Here is a 23492-nt window from a genome sequence, read left to right on the forward strand (position 1 = left end):
TGTAGGCATTAATTTACAATATTTGTCTTTTTCTTCGACTTATTTCACTCTGTATAACAGGCTCTAGCTTCATCCAGCTCATTAGGATGAGCTGGATAGCAGAGTAATATTCCATAGTATATATGTGCCACAATTTCTGTGCCCATTCATCTGTCAATGGACACACACCCGTTCATCAAAGAATACCGATCATCTAGTACGTATAAGGGCTCAAGGATGAAAGCTACTCTGTCCTTGCCCTTAAAGAGCTAACAGGGAAGTCAGACATGCAAACTGGCGTAGACAGCAGTATGAAGCCCTCCACCAGGTAAGTGTGAGTACTATGGGGCAGCAGAAGGGATCCAGCCCATCTGGTGGTGGTTGTTTAGTCATTAAGTCATGTCCAGCTCTTTGCGACCCCATGAAATGCAGCACACCAGGCTTCCCTGTCTTTCACTATTTCCTAGAGTTTGCTCAAACTCATGTCCATTGAATCCACGATGCCATCCAACCATCTCCTCCTCTGCAGCCCCCTTCTCCTCCTGCCCTTAATCTTTCCCAGCATCAGGGTCTTTTCCAATGAGTCAACTCTTGGCACCTGGTGGCCCAAGTATTGGAGTTTCAGTATCAGTTCTTACAGCGAATATTCTGGGTTGATTTCCTTTAGATTGATTGGTTTGATCTCCTTGCAGTCCAAAGGACTATCAAGAGTGTTCTTCAGCACCACAATTTGAAAGCATCAATTCTCTGGTGGTCAGCTTTCTTTATGGTCCAACTTGCAAATCCATACATCACTACTGGAAAAACCATAGCTTTGACTATACAAACCTTTGTTGGCAAAGTGCTGTCTCTGCTTTTTAACATTTTAAGTTTTTTATAGCTTTTTTTTTTTTTCAAGGAGCAAGTGTCTTTTAATTTCATGGCTGCACTCACCATTCACAGTGATTTTGGAGCCCAAGAAAAGAAAATCTGTCACTGTTTCCACTTTTCCCCCTTCTATTTGCCATGAAGTGATGGGTCTAGATGCTATGATCTTCGTTTTCTGAAAGTTGAGTTTTATGCCTGCTTTTCACTCTCCTTTCACCTATCAAGAGGCTCTTGAGTTTGTCTTCACTTTCTGCCATAAGAGTGGTATCATCTGCATATCTGAGCTTAATATTTCTCCTAGCAATCTTGATTCCAGCTTGTGATTCATCCAGTCTGGCATTTCACATGATGTACTCTGCACAGAAGTTAAATAAGCAGAGTGGCAATATACCGCCTTGAAGTACTCCTTTCCCAATTTCGAACAAGTCCATTGTTCCATGGCTGGTTCTACCTGCTGCTTCTTGTCCCGCATACAGGTTTCTCAGAAGAAAAGTAAAGTGGTCTGGTATTTCCATCTCTTTAAGATTGTTTCACAGTCTGTTGTGATCCACGCAGTCAAAGGCTTTATCATACTCAATGAAGCAGAAGTAGGTTGTTTTCTGGAATTCCTTTGCCTTTCCTATGATCTAATCAGTTCAGTCGCTCAGTCATATCCAACTCTTTGCGACCCCACGGACGGCAGCACGCCAGGCTTCCCTGTCCGTCACCAACTTCTGGAGTTTACTCACACTCGTGTCCATTGAGTTGGTGATGCCGTCCAACTATCTCATCCTCTGTTGTCCCCCTCTCCTGCCTTTCCCAGCATCAGGGTCATTTCCAATGAGTCAGTTCTTCACATCAGGTGGCTAAAGTATTGGAATTTCAGCTTCCAATGAATATTCAGGACTGATTTCCTTTAGGATGGACTGGTTGGATCTCCTTGCAGTCCAAGGGATTCTGAAGAGTCTTCTCCAACACCACACTTCAAAAGCATCAATTCTTCAGCGCTCAGCTTTCTTTATAGTCCAACTCTCACATCCATACATGACTACTGGAAAAACCATAGCCTTGACTAGATGGACCTTTGTTGGCAAAGTAATGTCTCTGCTTTTTAATATGCTGTCTAGATTGGTCATAGCTTTTCTTCCAAGGAGTAAGCATCTTTTAATTTCATGGCTGCAATCACCATCTGCAGTGATTTTGGAGCCCCCCAAAATAAAGTCTCTCACTGTTTCCACTGTCTCCCTGTCTATTTGTCATGAAGCGATGGGACCAGATGCCATCTTAGTTTTCTGAATGTTGAGTTTTAAGCCAACTTTTTCACTCTCCTCTTTCACTTTCTTCAAGAGGCTCTTTAGTTCTTCTTTGCTTTCTGCCATAAGGGTGGTGTCATCTGCATATCTGAGGTTATTGATATTTCTCTGGGCAGTCTTGACTCCAGCTTGTGCTTCATCCAGCCCAGCATTTCAGATGATGTACTCTGCATCTAAGTTAAATAAGCAAGGTGACAATATACAGCCTTGACATATTCCTTTTCCTATTTGGAACCAGTCTGCTGTTCCACGTCCAGTTCTAACTGTTGCTTCCTGACCTGCATACAGATTTCTCAAAAGGCAGGTCAGGTGGTCTGGTATTTCCATCTCTTTAAGAATTTTCTATAGTTTGTTGTGATCCACACAGTCAGAGGCTTTGGCATAGTCAATAAAGCAGAAATAGATGTTTTTCTGGAACTCTCTTGCTTTTTTGATTATCCAGCAGATGTTGGCAATTTGACCTCTGGTTCCTCTCAGTTCAGTTCAGTCGCTCAGTTGTGTCCGACTCTTTGCGACCCCATGAATTGCAGCACGCCAGGCCTCCCTGTCCATCACCAACTCCCTCTGCCTTTTCTAAATTCAGCTTGAACATCTGGAAGTTTACAGTTCACGTACTGTTGAAGCCTGGCTTGGAGATTTTTGGGCATTGCTTTACTAGCATGTGAGATGAGTGCAAATGTGTGGTAGTTGGAACATTCTTTGGCATTGCCTTTCTTTGGGACTAGAATAAAAACTGACCTCTTCCAGTCCTGTGGCCACTGCTGAGTTTTCCAAATTTGTTGGCATATTGAATGAAACACTCTCACAGCATCATCTTTTAGGATTTGAAACAGCTCAACTGGAATTCCATCACCTCCACTAGCTTTGTTCATAGTGATGCTTCCTAAGGCCCACTTGACTTCACATTCCAGGATGTCTGGCTCTAGGTGAGTGATCATACCATTGTGATTATCTGGGTCGTGAAGATCTTCTTTGTATAGTTCTTCTGCGTATTCTTGCCACCTCTTCTTAATATCTTCCCGTGCTTCTGAAGCCTAGCTTGAAGGATTTTGAGTGTGACTTTGCTAGCAGGTGAAATAAGCACAATTGTATGGTAGTTTGCACATTCTTTGGCACTGCCTTCCCCTGGGACTGGAATGAAATCTGACTTTTTCCAATCCTGTGACCACTGCTGAGCTTTCCAAATTTGCTAACATATCGAATGCAGCACTTTAACAACATCATCTTTTAGGATTTTAAATAGCTCAGTTGGAGGTAACATTTAAACTAGAACTTAAACCATGAGCAGAACTAACTTGAGTAAGGAGAGAAGGGAAAAAGTGCGGCAGGCATTACCTTCCAGGAAAACTTTCTTGACCCCGTAGAGGCGTTATTTAACATCTGATAAAGGTGTGTTTTAATTCATTGGAGGAAAGAATTTTTTAGAAGATGCTGAGTAAAGTGGTTAACTTATATACCTTTTAAGAAACAGCTTCTTACCTCATACTATATATAAAAATAAATTTCAGATAAATTAAATTAGGGAAAGAAAAAATCATTAACAGGAAGAGAATATTTATAGTTACTGAGTAATGTTGTAGGGAAGGACTTATTAAATATGAAAGCACTGAACAGACTATAAAATAGATAAGAGGTTATTTTCTGATTTCCCAAAGCACCACAATTAACAATAAAAGAACTCAATAAATCTAACAAAATATATTAATATTAAAAACATGAAATAAAAAGATGTGGTAGTTATTGCTACTTGACATCCATTCTCCATTTCTTCCTTTCTAACAAAGCCCAGGTTTGGCCATGTCTCCCTCACAGGGCCCATGAACCCTGCCTGGCCTAAGCTAAGTCCATCCCACTCCAACAGTGACTGGTCAGGAGTGAACATGTGACCCAATTCAGGACACTGTGATGAGAGGACAACTGTTGGACCTCTGTGGAAAAGCTTTTCTTCAATCTTAAGAATAGCACCACTACAAAAGGCACTCTCTCTTCTCTGAGGGTTGTGGTTGTGTTGGCTGGAAGGCAAGAAAGGCCACAGTCATTTTGCCCTCATACAAGCAGCAGCTTCAGGACAAAATCAAAACACAGAGCAACATATGGTTACAGGGGTAACAGAAACAGAGTCAGAGGTATTAAATTAAGGAGACCATGAAACTGGATTTCTGGTCTGTGCTCTGCCGCTAGGAAGAACTTGTCACTTCCTGAGATACTGCACTGAGACGCCGACAGGGTGATTCAGAATGCTGGACTGTGTTGGCTGCTTTTGTGTGTTTCAGGACCTTTCAATGACTTTTTTATTCATTGTGAATCCTCAAGAAGGGAACAGCCTCTCAAAATACTGGCAGAAACTTTTCTTCTTCGACAAGGTCTTTCATGGTATCAGTATTCTACAGACTAGAGTGAGAAATGCTGATATAAACACTTTAAATGTTTTAAGCATTTTATATGCAATCTGTTTATACTATTTCTTTAAAAACTATTAGGAAATCTACTTACCCCCCTAAACTATGCTCTGTCATCTAAAAATTATTCTATAGGATTTAAATATTCAATATTACCGTAAGTTAGTCATAACAGAAATCGTTCAGTTACCTTCAAATCCTCTCTGAGAGAGCTGTAGTCCACCTCAATGGCTGCTTCTTTCTCGTATATATCAGTGGTTGCCTGGGTACCTTCTGCTTCAGTTCCCAACTGAAAAACACACGAAGCCCTTACCTTGTTATCTGAAAATGGTGCTCTCTACTCATGTGTCTGTCCCAAGTCCTCCAGTTGATGGCCACCTCACTCAGATTAGAAGATAAAAAAGCCTTATGCAGGCCTGCAAGGCCACAATGATCTGGCTTCAGCTTCCCCTTTAACTTTACTTGGTGTTAGTCTCCCTGCTCCAACCAACCTGGGCTCCTTGAACAGACCGTGTATGCATCCACTTAGGGCTGGCAACATGCCCTCTGCCTGGACACCCTTCCTCTACACATCTGTATCTCTTCATCTTTTACCTCGTCTACTAGCCAGCTGCCTTCTCTCAGGACATCCAAGGCCTCTGCATCAAATTCTCTTTACTTCCCTCCCTGCTTTATATTTTCTTTAGCCTACATCACTGCCAAACACTTGAATATGTTACCGTCTGCCACTTTGTTTCTGTGCCTCTCTCTACCCCAGCAGAATGCAAAGCAAGGGATTTAGGGTAGTTACACTCACTGCTGTAGTCTCAGTGCCTACCGCAACGCTGGAAACATGCATTTCAGTGTCAATATATGTCACTGTCTGAACAAAGAAAGAGGAGGAAAGAAGGAACAAATAAAGAGGCACTTATCCAGCTGCAGGCTGGCTGCTGGTGCAACGCTGACGCCAAAAGCAAGCCCTACAAATTAAGAGAAAACCTTGTGCTCACTCTTCTACAGATGTTCTCACCTGAAACAAACCAATGAAACTACTTTTGGAAGTAAGTCCACATGTTATATAATATATTTACACTAAAACGGTTCACGCAGAAGGGGAATTTGAACACAAAGGGTAACACTGAACCCTCGAATCTTACAACTACTATTTATGATTCAACATTGTACTTTGTATTAAGCTTCTATATGAGTCACCTAAAACCTTGCTATTCGAAGTGTGATCAGGGAAACAAGGTCTCCAGGGGCTTCATGTGCACAGTAGGGTTTCGGAACCAGTGATCTGGTACAGTCTTTCCCACAACATAAGAATTTCCTATGAGAATTCTGGCAGATGTAGGTAACTCATCCCGTGTCTGAAGACGTCCCATGGAAGGGAAATCTCAGTTCTACCTTACAATAGTTGTAAGACAATTCCTACAATTGCATAAGACAATTAATTCTATGTGGCGATCCTTGTCCAGCCTTCTGGAAAGAGAATTTATACCCAATGCCTCTTCTGTTTTGGACTTTAGATGACCTTGTACAGCACCCTCATTACATGGCTGCTGTCCATGAGGTCGCAAAAGAGTCAGGCACGACTTAGCAACTAAACACCAACAACTAGATGTACTTGTAAAATTTCAATCAGGGGATTCACCACTAGAGGCCTTCCCTCTTTCTAGTAGGAAGTGTTCCCTAGTAGAAGAAATCTGACTCTGTGTCCTCCATCCCCAAGGCTAGTGTCCCCCTGAGGATTAGAAAGAACAAGGATGTTCTGTCTTCTGTGACAGACTTTCTTCTACTGGAGGGGAATAACCATATTCCCCAAGACTTCTCTTCCCAGCATGACACAGTCTGGGCCTTTTCACTATCATGGACACTTTACTCTCAGACAACATCATGCTTTAGAAAGTAAATGCAATATTCCAATGTGGTCTGACCAGCACAAAGTAGAGCAGAAGTATCCCTTTCTAGATAACGATTCAGTATTAATCTAGCTTAAGGTATTAATACCTGCTTTGAAATAACCCACTATGAATATGAAAGTCATTCACCCTAATAAACAAGTAAATAATTTCACATTCATGGTGGGCACACATGTTGGAGAATACTTCTGAAAGTTCACTGACTGGAAAAACAATAGGACCAAAGGAGCAGCAGCAATACTTGACCAGCAGCACTTACTTAGATGTCAGTCATTAAAGCTGCTGCTGCTTCTACAATATTCAATGACAAACCTCTTCTAAAATTACAGCCTTTTAAACAGACTTTCCATTTCTCTCTCTGTTATTGTGAGTACCGCTTTTCTGCTTCCATCCACTTCTTCTGTTACAGACCCTCCCTTCCCTCTTTCTGCACCCTTAAGAGTGGACACATGACCCAGAATGAACCAGTTAGAGTTCTTCCTCAAGAGTTTTCTAACTGAGGGCAGGAGAGAGGTGTCTTCCCCCTCTGGTCAAAGCTAGTGGTTACAGCTGCAGCCATGTGAGGAAAGCTGATCTGAACAAATAAAGCCAATATATACTAAGTTCTCCACAGTGTTCAAATTCCTGGACCATGTCACAGGGGAGGCATCCTCCACTTCAGTCCTATCCCCTGACCTCCCATTCCCCCTTTAAAGCCATCTGAGCAGGGCTCATGACATTTGTGGCCAGTAAAGTGGCTTCTCCTTTCCTTCCATCTGGGATGTAATCTCTGCTAAAACAGAGAAAAAAGACTCTTTTTCAGGCTTAGTTGTGCAGCTTATAGGATATTGGTTCTCTGACCAGAGACTGAACTGGGGGCCCTGGCAGTGAGACTGCCAGGGAATCTCTCCCCTTCCCCCAGCAAAAGACTTTTGAGTATAATGTAACACCAGAATTATGCTATGAGAAATAGTCGAAATCAACAAGAGAAAAACTGTTTCACAGTTACTTCATACTGAAGAAACCAAAGGACTGAACGCCTCTTCTGGAGTAGAAACTGGAGGGAAATGCACGGATTTCTGACTGGTGACAAAGCAGAAAGGGGAGGAGGGAGGTGGAAGGGGGACTACAAGGAAGAGATCACTAAAGATTTAAAAGATAATTTGAGAGGTAAAAGAACTATGTTCACCATCCTCTGCATTAGCTAATAGTAAGATACTCTTCTTGAACTATGTCGTCATATCTTTCCTAACGTGAGCAGCAGAACAAAGGGTATATAAGCGTCCCGCCGACCTCAAGAGTACTGTGTAGTATGAATGTGATGAGAAAGCAAAGGAGGCTAACAGAAAAATGTCCACCATGAGGAGACTTCAGTCTCATCTTCTGACTCCCTGGGTATCTATTATCACCTTCCCCACACTCTCATCACCTGGACAGACTCAGTGAAGCATGTTTCTACTGAAAAGGACCTCAAGTTGTTGGTGAAGGTGCAGAACAAGATCCCTCCACACACCACTGACAGTGTTCCCAGAGTACAGCACTGCTCACGCTATCAGGCATGTGCCCCTGCCTGCAACGGACTGTGGCTACCCCACCTCCCCAGAATGCCCCTGGACTCCCATGGCTTTAGTTCTGATTCCTCTTGGGTGTCTATATACATGTAAGAAACTGGTCCTATGGAGCTAAAAGGATACGGATTAGCAAGAGAAATAAGAGAGCTATACAAAGTGCCCAGTCTTCCGGAATGAGGATCATTTTGCCCTTTTCCCCTCCCAGACGAGCTGTTTCTTCTGCTCCTAATAAAGCTTTAGAACAAGACTAAGAATCTGCATGGCTACAACTTCACTAAGCAGACAAAGTGAAGTGAAGTGAAGTCACTTAGCTGTGTCTGACTCTTCGCGACCCCGTGGACTGTAGCCTGCCAGGCTCCTCTGTCCATGGGATTTTCCAGGCAAGAATACCGGAGTGGGTTACCATTTCCTTCTCCAGGGGATCTTCCCGACCCAGGGATCGAACCCGGGTCTCCCGCATTGGAGGCAGACGCTTTAACCTCTGAGCCACCAGGGAAGCCTAACAGACAAAGGCCTACATAAAGTTCCACACAACTGCACATATTTAAAATCACTTGCTAGAGTACCTCCACTTCAATGATGTCATCCAGCGACCCCAACAAAAGAACTATTTCAATGTCTTGAACTTTGCAGTCAAGCAACAAGTTATGCTTCTCCAACCGACTCTGTTCCAGAGAACTCTGAAGGATCACAACTTCTTTTTGCCATTTTCCCACTTCCCTGCAAATACACAGATATAAAAAAGTGATTATATTTTACTAATTACATAAAGTTCCATCAAGGAAGAAAAACATGTTTATAAACTTACTTGAAAAAAAAAAACTTTTTCTTTCAAGTGCTGTTAAGTTGCAGTTAGTCCATGAACGCTTGTAATTTAAACTTTAACACTCCTGACAAAGGCCACGAATATAATTATTTAATCCAAGGGAACATTTCCAATAATAAACATTATTACTTTAATCAGGCTAGCAACAATACAGTGCTCTCCAAGTTACCTTAGTTTTAAATCTGTACAATTTTTCAAGCTGTATCTCTCTCAATATAAGTTCTACATTTTAGAACCTCAAACCAAGAGATAGTGTCTGTTAGCAAGATAAATGTCTTACCAATTAAGTCATTACACACTTAACAGTCTAACTTTATTACTACCATCACCACCACTAATGTAAGGCCTTCGATCTTAATGAGGGGAAAAACCAAGTTGAATCCAGTTGAAACAAAAGGGGGGACTTTAAAGAGGACCCAGAAGACTAAAAATAAAAGAAAATAAATTAAGAATTATATGGTTATCAAAAATCTGATGATAGAGATGTGGTTCTATTTAAATTAAATATGAGCCAGAAAAAAAAATCATCTGTAAACAAACTTAATTCCACTCAAAAATCTTAGACAAAGAATTTTCTGGCAGCATCTTGAAACACTAAGACTTTGAACATTGTGAAATATTCAAGAGTTTGAGCAAAAACAGAACTCACTGCACCTGTTCACTTACGGTTGTGTCAATCACACAGGAGAGCAGATGTCACTGGTTCAACAGGCCAGTGGACTCAAAGTGCTACTGATCATCATCACAGCAAATACATGCTCATTGTATGCCAGGTACTGTTCCAAGTACCATATGAACTCATTTAATCCTTACGACTATTCTATGACGTAGGCACTATTACCATTCCCACTTTACTGATAAGAAAATGAAGGCACCATATATAAGCAGCAGAGCTAGGGCCTGGAACCATGCAGCATGGCTCCAGATTCTACACCTCACTCGCTATGCTCTGTCACACAGACTAGCAGGGCCTTCCTAACAGGAAGGGACCGGTGTCAAGGAGATTTATGGTAAGGAAGCTGAACCTCCAATACTCTGGCCACCTGATGTGACAAAATGACTCATTTGAAAAGACCCTGATGTTGGGAAAGATTGGAGGCAGGAAGAGAAGGGGATGACAGAGGATGAGATGGTTGGATGGCATCACCAACTCAATGGACATGAGTTTGAGTAAGCTCCAGGAGTTGGTGATGGATGACAGGGAGGCCCGGCATGCTGCAGTTCATGAGGTCGCAAAGAGTCAGACACGACTGAGTGACTGAACTGAACTGAACTCTTTGTATAGGTCTCTTTTTACTCATTTAAAAGTACTGTACACTCTAAACAACTAACCACCTTTCTTGGTTTTTCCCCTAAGTTGCAATGCTTGATAGATGCAATAGGAGACCAAAAGCCACATAAAGGTACATATTCAAATAACAAAACTTCTATAATAAATTTCAAATTGATGGTAAACATTTTTTAAACTCTGATAAACTTTTTAATCACCTATCAATGGCCAAAAACTTCTTTCGTTCCTCTTCAATTTGAGCTTGGACTTTCTCAACATTGGTATTCTGAGTGACAAATTCATCCTTAAGTTGCTGCTGTTTTTCCATGAGTTCATCCACAATTTTCAGACAATTTTCTTCAACCTGTATGGAGATGATTTACATTACAGGTTTACCATCTTTTACATTAGTAAGGCCAACAGGTCATTTTATTATTAATACAACCATGCCAGTCATTCTAAGATAAACCCTGTCCTATATGCTGCCAGAGCCTCCACTTTAGAATGGGACCCACTCCTGTTTATACTACCAGGTAATCACTACCTACCTTTCTCTTTCACTTTGGATTCATTTCCCAGCTTGCTGCCATCTGACTTCTGTTTCCACTGCCAGTGAAAACCTTCTTCCTACCAGACTTTACCTTCTTGGCTTTAACTTTAGCCTTTTCACTTTAACTTTGCTCACTTCCTTTCCCCTCACACCCTGGGGATCGTGGCTGTCTTCATAGCCAAGGCAGCTACTCCTTCCAGAACTCCATCCTTGCTCCACTGCTCTTCGCTGCCTACTCTCTGAATTTACAGGATGTATTCAATCTACTCCCATAAACCAGCCTAGACTTCTCCTGTTATCCATGTACTTGCTAACTACCTGTCGGAAATTGCTGTTTAGATGTCACACAGGGAAGTCATACTCCACAGGTCCAGAATTTTCTCTCCTTAATCTCTCCTTCTGGAGAAGGCAATGGCAACTCACTCCAGTACTTTTGCCTGGCAAATCCCGTGGATGGAGGAGCCTGGTAGGCTGCAGTCCATGGGGTCGCTAGGAGTCAGACACAACTGAGCGACTTCACTTTCACTTTTCACTTTTATGCACTGGAGAAAGAAATGGCAACCCACTCCAGTGTTCTTGCCTGGAGAATCCCAGGGATGGGGGAGCCTGGTGGGCTGCCGTCTATGGGGTCGCACAGAGTCGGACACAACTGAAGCGACTTAGCAGTAGCGATCTCTCCTCCTATCCACCAATCACCCAAGTGAGAATTCAGGACCATGCTCTCAACATCTAGAAAGTCATGAAGCTGTGCGGATTTTACATCAAGTATTTCTCAAATCTGTACCCCTTCCCCACCTTCTATCACTATTAGAGCTTTTCAGGAACTCAACAAATGCTTATTCATCAAAGAAAGTCATCATTTCAATGCCACTTTGGTCACGCATCATTACTTACCTTCTTCAGGTTATCAGTGTCTTCTCTCCCTTTCTGGATTGTTTCCTTTAATGTGTTAATCTTATTCAGTTTCTTCTTCAGATGATTGCGACTATATTCAAGTTGAATATTAAGCCGAGTTTTTTGTTTCTCAAATTCTAATCTAGTATAATAAAGTCAAGCATTAAAAGTAGTAAACAGAGTCCTTTAATTTTAAAAAAATTTTTTGGTTTTTATTATAGAAAACTTCAAATACAAACATAAAAAAAAGAACACTACAATGGATTTCCATACAGCTATTACCCAACCCTAATAAGTAATTCATGGTTCATCTTGTTTTACCTATAATCCCACTTATTACTCCTTCTCATCACTGAATTATTTAAAGCAAATTTCAGACATCATGTAATTTCATCAATAAATATTTTAATGTTTCTCTGAAAGTGAAGTGACTTTTAATACATAACCATAAACTTCTATAGGTAGAAATAATAACATTCTTAATATCAAAGTGCTATCTTTGCCAAATTTCCTGATTCTCATTAATTTTAAAAAACTGGTTTGTTTGAATCAGGATTTATATACTGCATATGAATGTGTTTCTCAAATCCTTTACAATCTATAGTTTTCTTATCTTTTTCTTTAAGTTACAATTCATATGTTTATTCTATTTAGTCAATTAATCTTTTCAAATAGTAGTTCATTCACAAACTCCAAACTTGGGAGTTCAAGAATATGTTCTTTCCTGATGTACTTTCCTACTATGCGAGCTTCATAACCTCCCCATAAAGAAGTCCAGTATCAAAAAGACAGTTTCTTCAGTAAGTGGTGCTGGGAAAACTGGACTTCTTTTATATGTAAAAGAAGGAAATTAGAACATCCTCTAACACCATATACAAAAATAAACTCAAAATGGATTAAAGGCCTGAATGTAAGATCAGAAACCATAAAACTCCTAGAGGAAAACATATGCAGAATATTTTTTGACGTAAATTGTAGCCACATTTTTTGGAATCTGTCTCCTAAAGCAAAGGAAATAAAAGCAAAAATAAACAAATGGTACCTAATTAAACTTGTAAGCTTTTTGTACAGAAAAGGAAACCACTGACAAAAGGAAAAGACAATCTATTAAATGTGAGAAAATATTTGCAAATGATGTAACTGCTAAGGTGTTAATATACAAAATATACAATCAGCTCAAACAACTCAAAACCAAACAACCAATGAAAAAATGGGCAGAAGATCTGAATACACTATTTCCAAAGAGGAAATGCAGATGGCCAACAGACAAATGAAAAGATACTCAACACTGTTAATCAACAGGGAAATACAAATCAAATTCATCTCACACCTGTCAGAAAGGCTATTGTTAAAAAGAACACAAGTAACAAATGCTGGCAAGGATGTAGAGAAAAGGGAACCCTGGTACACTGTTGATAGGGATGTAAATTGGTACAGCCACTATGGAAAACAATATGGAGATTTCTAAAAATAAAAAAAGAAGACTAAAAATAGAACTACCACTGTGACCCAGCACTTGCACTTCTGGGTACATATTAAAAAAAAACTGAATGTAAATAAAAAATATTTACATTCTAAATAAAAAAGATACATGCACCCCACTGCAGCCATGAAATTAAAAGACGCTTACTCCTTGGAAGAAAAGTTATGACCAACCTAGATAGCATATTCAAAAGCAGAGACATTACTTTGCCAACAAAGGTCCATCTAGTCAAGGCTATGGTTTTTCCAGTGGTCATGTATGGATGTGAGAGTTGGACTGTGAAGAAAGCTGAGCGCCAAAGAATTGATGCTTTTGAACTGTGGTGTTGGAGAAGACTCTTGAGAGTCCCTTGGACTGCAAGGAGATCCAACCAGTCCATTCTAAAGGAGATCAGTCCTGGGTGTTCTTCGGAAGGACTGATGCTGAAGCTGAAACTCCAATACTTTGGCCACCTCACGTGAACAGTTGACTCATTGGAAAAGACTCTGATGCTGGGAGGGACTGGGTTCAGGAGGAGAAGGGGACGACAGAGGATGAGATGGCTGGATGGCATCACCGACTTGATGGACATGAGTTTGGGTGAACTCTGGGAGTTGGTGATGGACAGGGAGGCCTGGCACGCTGCAATTCATGGGGTCACAAAAAGTTGGACATGACTGAGCGACTGAACTGAACTGAACCCTACTGTTCATAGCAGCATTATTTACAATTGCCAAGATATGGAAGCAAATGAAGTGTTCATCAGCAAATTAATGGATAAAGATGTGATATGGTGGTTCAGAGGTTAAAGCGTCTGCCTATAATGTGGGGGACCCGGGTTCGATCCCTGGGTCAGGAAGATCCCCTGGAGAAGGAAATGGTAACCCACCCCAGTATTCTTGCCTGAAGAATCTCGTGGACAGAAAAGCCTGGTAGGCTACAGTCCTGCTGCTGCTGCTAAGTCGCTTCAGTCGTGTCCGACTCTGCGACCGCATAGACAGCAGCCCACTAGGCTGCTCCTCTGTCTCTGGGATTCTCCAGGCAAGAATACTGGAGTGGGTTGCCATTTCCTTCTCCAATGCATGAAAGTGAAAACTGAAAGTGAAGTCGCTCAGTCATGCCTGACTCTTAGCAACCCCATGGACTGGAGCCTGCCAGGCTCCTCCGTCCATGGGATTTTCCAGGCAAGGGTACTGGAGTAGGGTGCCATTGCCTTCTCCAGGCTACAGTCCAGGGGGTCACAAAGAGTTGGACACGACTGAGCTACTTCACTTTCACTTTCACTATACGTATATATATACACACAGTGGAATACTATTCAGCTATAAAATAGAAGAAAATTTCGCCATTTGCAATGTGGATGGACTTGAAGGGTATTATGCTAAGTGAAGTAAGTCAGACAAAGACAAATACTATATGCTATAATTAATATGTGGAATCCAAAAAAATACAACAAACTAGTGAATATAACAAAAAAGAAGCAGACACTGAGAATAAACTGCTGCTGCTGCTGCTGCTAATTCGCATCAGTTGTGTCCGACTCTGTGCGACCCCATAGGCGGCAGCCCACCAGGCTCCTTCGTCCCTGGGATTCTCCAGGAAAGAATACTAGTGGTTATCATGAGGAGAAGGATGGAGAAAGGAGCAACATAGCAGGAGGGGATTGAGAGGTACAAACTAGTGGGTATACAATAAGCTACAATGATATACTGAATAACACAGGGAATATAATCAATATTTTATAATAACAAATGGAGTATATTCTTTGAAAACTATGAATCATTACACTGTATACTTGTAACTATATAATACTGTATATCAACTATAAATCAGTAAAAGTCATATCTTAAAAAAATAATTCCAATATCAACTATAGCTCATCCTTTCTCCATCTACCCTCCCTCACATGACCTGCTAATAGACTCATTCATATAAGAAACATTTTAAAGCACTAATTGTATCAGACACTGTGCTAAATACTACTAATACAAAGGCAATAACAGCAGTAATGACAAAAAGAAAGTAATATTTAATGTGTTGTTCAGTTGCTAAGTCATGTCCAACTCTTTGCGACACTATGGGGTGTACACGTTCAGGCTTCCCTGTACTTTAGTATCTCCCAGAGTTTGCTTAAACTCCTGTCTGTTGAGTCAGTGATGCCATCCAACCATCTCATCCTCTGTCGCCCCCTTCTTCTCCTGCCCTCAATCTTTCCCAACATTAGAGTTTCTTCCAATGAGTCAGCTTTTCACATCAGGTGGCCAAGGCACTGGAGCTTCAGGATCAGTCCTTCCAATGAATATTCAGGTGTGATCTCCCTGCAGTGCAAGAGACACTCAGGAGTCTTCTCCAACATCACAACTCAAAAGCGTCAATTCTTCGGCGCTCTCCTTCTTTATGGTCCAACTCACATATCCATACCTGACTACTGGAAAAAACACAGCTTTCAGTCTATGGACGTTTGTCAGCAAAGTGATGTCTCTGCTTTTTAATATGCTGCTTAGGTTTGTCATGGCTTTCCTTCCAAGGAGCAAGCATCTTTTAATCTCATGGCTGCAGTCACCATTCACAGTGATTTTTGGAGCCCACAAAAATAAAACCTGTCATTGTTTCAACTTTTTCCCTATTTTCCATGAAGTGATGAGACTGGATGCCATTATCTTAGTTTTTGAATGCTGAATTCTAGGTCAGCTTTTTCACTCTCCTGTTTTCACTTTCATCAAGAGGCTCTCTAGTTCCTCTTCATTCCATTAGAGTGGTATGATCTGCATATTGATATTGTCACTGATATTACTTCTGGCACTCTTGATTCCAGCTTGTTATTCATCCAGTCCGGCATTTTGCATGATGTACTCTGCATATAAGTTAAATAAGCAGAGTGACAATATACAGCCTTGACATACTCCTTTTCCAATTTGGTACCACTCCGTTGTTCCATATCTGGTACTTACTGTTGCTTCTTGTCCTGCATACAGGTTTCTTAGGAGACAGGTAAGGTGGTCAACTGGTAGTCCCATCTCTTTAAGAATTTTCCACAGTTTGTTGTGATCCACACAATCAAAGGCTTTAGTATAGTCAGTGAAGCAGAAGTACATGTTTTTCTGGAATTACCTTGATTTCTCTACGATCCAGCTAATATAGGGAACTTGATCTCTGGTTCCTTTGTCTTTTCTAAATCCATCTTGTACCTGCAAGTTCTCAATTCATGTACTGCTGAAGCCTAGTTTGAAGGATTTTGAGCATGACTTTGCCAGCATGTGAAATAAGTGTACCTGTATGGTAGTTTGTACATTCTTTGGCATTGCCTTCCCTTGGGATTGGAATGAAAACTGACCCTTTTCCAGTTCTGTGGCCACTGCTGAGTTTTCCAAATTTTTGACATATTGAGTGCGGCACTTTAACAGTACCATCTTTAAGGATTTGAAATAGCTCTGCTGGAATTCTATCACCTCCACTAGCTTTGTTGGTAGTAATGCTTCCTAAGGCCCCTTGACTTCACACTCCAGGATATCTGGCTCTAGGTAAGTGATTGTACCATTGTGATTATCTGGGTCGTGAAGATCTTTTTTGTATAGTTCTACTTGCCATCTCTTCTTAATCACTTCTGCTTCTGTTAGGTCCATAACATTTCTGTCCTTTATTGTGCCCATCCTTGCATTAAATGTTCCATTGATATTTCCAGTTTCCTTGAAGCAATCTCTCATCTTTCCCGTTCTGTTGTTTTCCTCTATTTCTTTGCATTGTTCACTTGAGAAGGCTCTCTTATCTCTCCTTTCTATTCTCTGGAATTCTGCACTCAGTTGGGTATATCTTTCCCTAGACTTTCACCTCTCTTCTTTTCTTAGCTATTTGTAAAGCCTTCTGAGACAACTACTTTGCCTTCTTGCATTTCTTTTTCTTTAGGATGGTCTTGGTCACTGCCTCCTGTACAGTGTTATGAATTTCCATCCATAGTTCTTCAGGCACTCTATCAGATCTAATCTCTTGAATCCATTTGTCACCTGCACCATACAATCATGAGGGATTTGATTTAGGTCATATCTAAATGGCCTAGTGGTTTTCCCTACTTGCTCAATTTGAGCCTGAATTTTGCAATAAGGAGCTCATGATCTGAGCTGCAGTCAACTCCAGATTGTTTTTGCTAACTGTATAGAGCTTCTCTACCTTTGGTTGCAAAAAATATAATCAATCTGATTTCAGTATTGACCATCTGGTGATGTCCATGTGTAGCCATCTCGTGTTGTTGGAAGAGGGTGTTTGCTATGACCAGTGTGTTCTCTTGACAAAACTCTATTAGCCTTTGTCCTGTTTCATTTTGTACTCCAAGCCCAAACTTACTTGTTACTCCAGGTATCTCTTGACTTCCTACTTTTGCATTCCAATCCCCTATGATGAAAAGGACATCTTTTTCTGTTGTTAGTTCTAGAAAGTCTTGTAGGTCTTCACAGAACCAGTCAACTTCAGGTTCTTCAGCATTACTGGCTGAGGCATAGACTTGGATTACTGTGATGTTGAATGGTTTGCCTTGGAAATGACCGAGATCATTCTGTTGCTTTTGAGATTGCCCCAAGTACTGCATTTTGGTCTCTTCTGTTGACTACGAGGGCTACTCCATTTCTTCTAAGGGATTCTTGCCCACAGTAGTAGATGGTTATCTGAATTAAATTCACCCTTTATTGTTCATTTTAGTTCACTGATTCCTAAAATGTCACTGTTTACTCTTGCCAACGCCTGCTTGACCACATCCAATTTACCTTGATTCATCGATCTAATACTCCACGTTCCTATACAATATTGTTCTTTAGAGCACCGGACTTTACTTTTACCACCAGATACATCCACAGCTGAGTATTGATTCCACTTTGGCCCAGCTTCTTCATTCTTTCTGGAGCAAGGATTAATTCCTCAAAAAGACATAATGATCCCAAACATGAATGTACCTAATCACAGAACTTTAAACATCATGAAACATAAACTGAGAAAACTGAAGAGAATGACAGATCCAAAAGTACTTGGAAATTTTAAAACTCCTCTCTTAGGGAACACTAGACCTATTAGACAAAGAGTTAGTAAGTACACAAAAGACACCAATCAACTTGACTTAAAGGCTACTCAGAAAATACTCTACCCAACAGAACAATGCATATTCATTTCAATAGCACACAGAATATTTATTAAGATATAATACATGCCATGCTATCAAATAAGCATCAATCAACTTAAAAGGATTTAAATAATGCAAAATATATTTCTTATCACAATAAAAATCAGTAACAGAAACATATCTAAATCCTCCCCTCATCACAACAATTTCTGTTAAACTAAACAATACTTCTAAACACCCCATGGATCACAGAACAAAACCACAAAGAATATTAACAAATATTTTAAATGGAATGAAAATGAAATAAAACATACCAGCAACAGTAGGATAGAGCTTAAGCAGTGCTTAAAGGAAAATAAACAGCTAAAATGCTTATATTATAAATGAAGAAAAGCATAAAATACATAAAGCAAGCTTCTATCTTAAAAAGTAAGAAAAAAGAGAAGTAAATTAAACCCAAAATAAGTAGCATCAAGGAAATAAAGAAGTTAAGAACAGAAGTCAACTACACAGAAACAGATAAACCATAGAGAAAAATCAGTGAAGTCAAGAGCTGGTCTTACAAAGGACCATAAAACTGATACAACTCTAGCTAGACATCAAGAAGAAAAGAAGACAAATTAGCAATATCAGGAATGAAAGGGCCATCAGTACAGATCCTACAAAACTGCAAAGGATGAAAGGGGAAATGTTAATAACTTCTTATTAATAAATTTGATAACTCAGATGAAATATACAAATGTTATTTTCAATACACAAGCTACCAAAGCTTACTCAAGAAAAAAGATGTCCTGAATGGCCTTATATCTAATAAGGAAACTGCATTTGTAATTTAAGAATATTTCCATAAAGAAAAGAGGGTAGCACCAGTGGCTTCACTTGCAAAATTTACCAAACTTTTAGGAAAAAAAATAATAAAATTCTACAGAAACTCCATGAAAAACAGAGGAGAGAATAATTCCTGACTCATTTTATAAGTCTGGCATTACCTGATACAAAAATGTAAAAAAGAATATTTGCAAGAAAAATAAACTATAGACCAATACTCTCATGAATATAGATATAAAAATCCACACCAAAATTTTAATGAGTCAATCCAAAAATATTTAAAAAGAATAATACAACATGGCCCAGTGGGGTTCATCTTAGATATGCTAAGTTGGTTTAATATTCTAAAAATCAATCACTGTAATTTAGTATATTAATAAGCCACCTCCCCCCAAACTCCAAAAGTATTACTATCCCAACAGATAGCAGAAAAAGTATTTGACAAAATTCAACACTCACTCATAATAAAAGAAATTTCAGCAAGCTAGAAACAGAAGGGAATATCCTCTTTTCTGGCAAGTGGCCTGAGGCTGTTTGTTTATAGAAAGGTTATACAACTTTATCTACACATATGGATATTTAAAGAGAACTAAGTACATTTTAATAACCACGGTGTGTGTAATTATTTCCCCATTCTCTTACTGTGTATATTTGTGCTTTTTCTCTTAAAAAATTGCGGAATAAAAGAATTAGACCTCTTTATAAAAACAGCAATGTTTATTAGCTATTTCTTGATGAACTGAAATAAAGGCCACCTCAGGCATAATTCCTTTAAATTATGAAATAATAGTTACATTTACATATAAATAACTGCTTACCAACATCTTTTAATAAAAATACCTTTTTTGATCTGCTTCCTGTTGCTGTTTAATATGCTTGTTCTCAAATTCACGAATATTTTCTACACCAATTTCTTCACAGAAGTGTTGAAAAATATCATCTTCAACCTTTTAAATTATTTTAAAACCAAATGGTTTAATAATCAATTTTACAAAAATATATAGACAATCCTTAAATCTATGTTTTTCCCACCAAGATTTTCTGGGTTAGGACAGACTATTTCCGACAAGCATCACTACTCTGTAAATTTGGTGCTTTCTCTTTAGTTAACTACACTTACCTATTTTCAAAGTTCTTATTCTAAAAACAAAATAAGAAAGTTCACGGTGGCCTTTTAAGTGCTTTGGCTTTATGAAGTGTTTAATACAAAATTGGAATGTTTACTTTAGCCATACTAAAAGATAACATTCTATATAAATACAGAAAATATTCTTTATGAGTAATACTATAGATTCTTTTTTAATATAAATTTATTTTAATTGGAGGCTAATTACAATATTGTATTGGTTTTGCCATACATCAACATGAATCTGCCACGGGTGTACACGTGTTCCTCATCCTGAACCGCCATCCCACCTCCCTCCCTATACCATCCCTCTGGGTCATCCCAGTGCACCAGCCCCAAGCATCCTGTATCATGCATCAAACCTGGACTGGAGATTCATTTCATAGATTCTTAAATAATATAAAACCAAGAGGACTAAAGCATAGAATTAACATTCAGAAAATTTGGAAAAACTAGAATAAGCCAAATCCAACGAAGTAACATTTAACATTAATATTTTAAGAGTTTCCCTGGTGGCTCAGAAGGCAAAGAATCTGCCTGCAATGCAGGAGACCTGGGTTCAGTCCCTGGGTTGGGAAGATCCCCTGGAGAAGCGAATGGCTACCCACTTCAGTATTCAGGTCTGGAGAATTAATTCCATGGACAGAGGAGCCTGGCAGGCTACAGTCTATGGGGTCACAAAGATTTTTAAAGCCCGGCATTTATGCACAATTATAGGATAAGAGAGACCTGTTTTAGCAACAGGACATGTAAAAAAGTTTCACACTTCAGTTGAACGTAAATTAAATATGAAAGTGATATGACTACTGCAACAGTAATCTATAATTTGTATAAGGAGATAATCCAAGTCATGTAAAATTATGTTTCTGTGTGCAGAGTTCCAGGGTACTCTATACTGGTCAGACAGTATTTTCACATTTTTTTTTATTCTAGGCATTGACAAAGGCTGGTTACCAGAATTGGTCTTAAATCCATAGTAAATATAAATAAATAAGTAATTAGGGATATTTAACCTGGAAAAGGATAATTAAGGGGCAACATAAGGGTAGTTTCATGTGGTAAAAGGCAGAACTAGAGGCAATGGGTGAAAGCTACTGAGTGATGGTGTGACAAACAATGTTTTAAGGGTTAAAGATAAGCAACAGTGGAATGAATTAAGCCAGAAAGTTCCTGTTACTTTATAAGCAGAGGTTAGATGATCATATCTTTGGTACGCCAGAGCCAAGCAGCTGTGCCTGGCATATAATAAATGTTCAAGACAAAATTACTGAGTGAATACACAACCTTAAAAGATGACACAAGGGACAAAGTTTTTTCCTTCTTAGGCAGTGGAAGAAAGAAAATGACTGCAAATTTTACAATGGACAAGGAGAGGATGGACAGCTGAAGAGAATAACCATGTACTAGTACTCATGGTCCCTTGAGATGAGCAATAGTACGTCTCAAAAAATACAAGGGATACAAGGAAACTAATACAATATAAGGAAATTAATTTGGCAAACCAATAAAGCTTAGCATTTATCAAACTTTGCTTCAGCACATATTGAAGAAGCCTTAAATTTGGTATCTGGTCTAGAACCAAGCCACATGCCATTTAGTAATAAATATATTACTCATAACCTTATCTATCTTTCGTTGAAATTCTTTAATTCTTTGTTGTCGTTCTTTGATTCCTTCACTCAACATGGCACATTGAGATTCAATATTTAGTAGTTCACTTTGTAGCTGAGATTGTTCCTGATTATAAAAAAGAAAAATGTCTTTTTAACATGGCTATATTAGCTTTATACAGTAAAGCCAAAAACATGATAGGTATCTTTCAGAAAAAAAAGAGACTCTGTGAGATAAGGCAAATTCAGGTACAACTGAATAACAACATTAAAATAAAGTCATAAAAATAAAGTAACTTAAAGGACTATAATATACCTCAATCACAAGGGAAAATATAAAAATTACATGGTGCTTTATAAATGTAATTCCTGAAATTCTATGCCTTGGTCCCAATTTCCATCAAATTTTATGTAAATCTATATTACCCGGTAAAAAGCAGCAAGGTGCTTCTTCTTAATGATTTCTAGTTCACTTTGTGCATATTTGAGTCGTGTAGTAGTTCCTTGTATTAGAGCCTGTATTTGCTTCAAATCTGCTTCCTTGCGCACTATCTTCATTAAATCCTAAAAAGAAAGGGAGATGTAACAACACTTTATAATAGACAACACTCTCACTTTTCACAGTACTTTCATAGATCATAAATCACTGCTTTTTACATGTAGCTATATCCACAACTCTACCTTCCCTTCTGATAAAAGATTGGGCGACTAAGTGCGTAAGTCATCTGGAGTAACGAAGATGCCATACAGCCTCCTCAGAAAACTCACTTATGTCCTCACAGGAAACAGGCAAGAAAATGAAGAATGGGGAGTGCACGTTCTACCCAAGGCACACAAATGGTGTAAATGAGACCATGCGATCTTTGTTGCCTTTCTTTAGTGCCTTCTTGGCTTGCCTCATCCATTTCCTTCTCTCTTCACCTATCCTACTGCTCAACCAAATAAACTCCCTCATGTATGTTCTATATTTTTTACTTCCTAGTCTGTATATGAAAACATGTGTATACATACTCACCTACATGTTTCTGCCAGTCTGTTTTGCAATTTTAGAATCACATCAGACATACTTTCCTACCTCCTGCTTTACTCATTCAGTTACTCACAAAAGTAAACTGATAAAGCTCTAAATTAATTCTTTTAATGGTTGTATATTAGTCCATTGTGACTGTAACAAAATTATTTCACTCTTAATGATGGACATTCATTTTGTGTCCAGGTTTTTGCCATCACAAACAGCGCTGCGGTAACACACTTTGGTGCGTACCCTTAAATACTGCTGTTTTTATTTCTATGCAATAGATTCCCCAGTGTGAGATCAATGGGTCAAAGGTGCTGATGTTCTTATTATACTAGCTGGTACTAACTGCTTTTCCAAAGCTTTAACCATTCATATTTCTATAAATGATGTATGAGTGAGTATGTGTTTCTTTATAAGTCTACTAGCATATATATATTTCCCAACTCTTATTGATACGCATGAAGTAATCCTGAGTACTATATTCTATACTGAGCATTTTTTCAGGTTTATTAGCCATATGGATTTCCTCTACGAACTGCCTAAGCCCCTCCTTTCCCAAATGTTTCTATCGTGGCTTTTTCAAATCAATTTATAGAACTCTTTGATAGCATAAAACCAACAGTCTTCATTTAAAACTTTAAAAAATTTTATACAATGGCTGTTATCCTCATTTAAAATACTACTTTTAATTTAAGCTTTCAATCTATCCTTATTTTTATATGTCATAATATGGAGCACAAAATTAACTTTCCCTAGATGTGCCAATGAAAGTGAAAGTCGCTCACTTGTTTCTGACTCTGCCATGGAATTCTCCAG

The 23492-nt window shown here is 39.1% G+C and overlaps 1 protein-coding gene across 1 annotated transcript in view; it reads right to left on the reverse strand.

The window, feature by feature from the left end:
* SMC1B (structural maintenance of chromosomes 1B) overlaps nucleotides 1-23492 on the reverse strand; it is an 83338-nt gene that overhangs the window by 11261 nt on the left and 48585 nt on the right. The window contains exons 13-19 of the mRNA XM_052639831.1: nucleotides 22085-22222; nucleotides 21669-21785; nucleotides 19763-19869; nucleotides 11529-11670; nucleotides 10303-10448; nucleotides 8555-8708; nucleotides 4728-4826 (exon numbers count right to left, since the gene is read on the reverse strand). Of these exons, the coding sequence (XP_052495791.1) occupies nucleotides 4728-4826; nucleotides 8555-8708; nucleotides 10303-10448; nucleotides 11529-11670; nucleotides 19763-19869; nucleotides 21669-21785; nucleotides 22085-22222 (903 nt within the window). The remainder of the gene's footprint in view (nucleotides 1-4727; nucleotides 4827-8554; nucleotides 8709-10302; nucleotides 10449-11528; nucleotides 11671-19762; nucleotides 19870-21668; nucleotides 21786-22084; nucleotides 22223-23492) is intronic.

Source organism: Budorcas taxicolor, chromosome 5 (genome assembly GCF_023091745.1).
Source record: "Budorcas taxicolor isolate Tak-1 chromosome 5, Takin1.1, whole genome shotgun sequence".
Lineage (NCBI taxonomy): Eukaryota > Metazoa > Chordata > Mammalia > Artiodactyla > Bovidae > Budorcas > Budorcas taxicolor.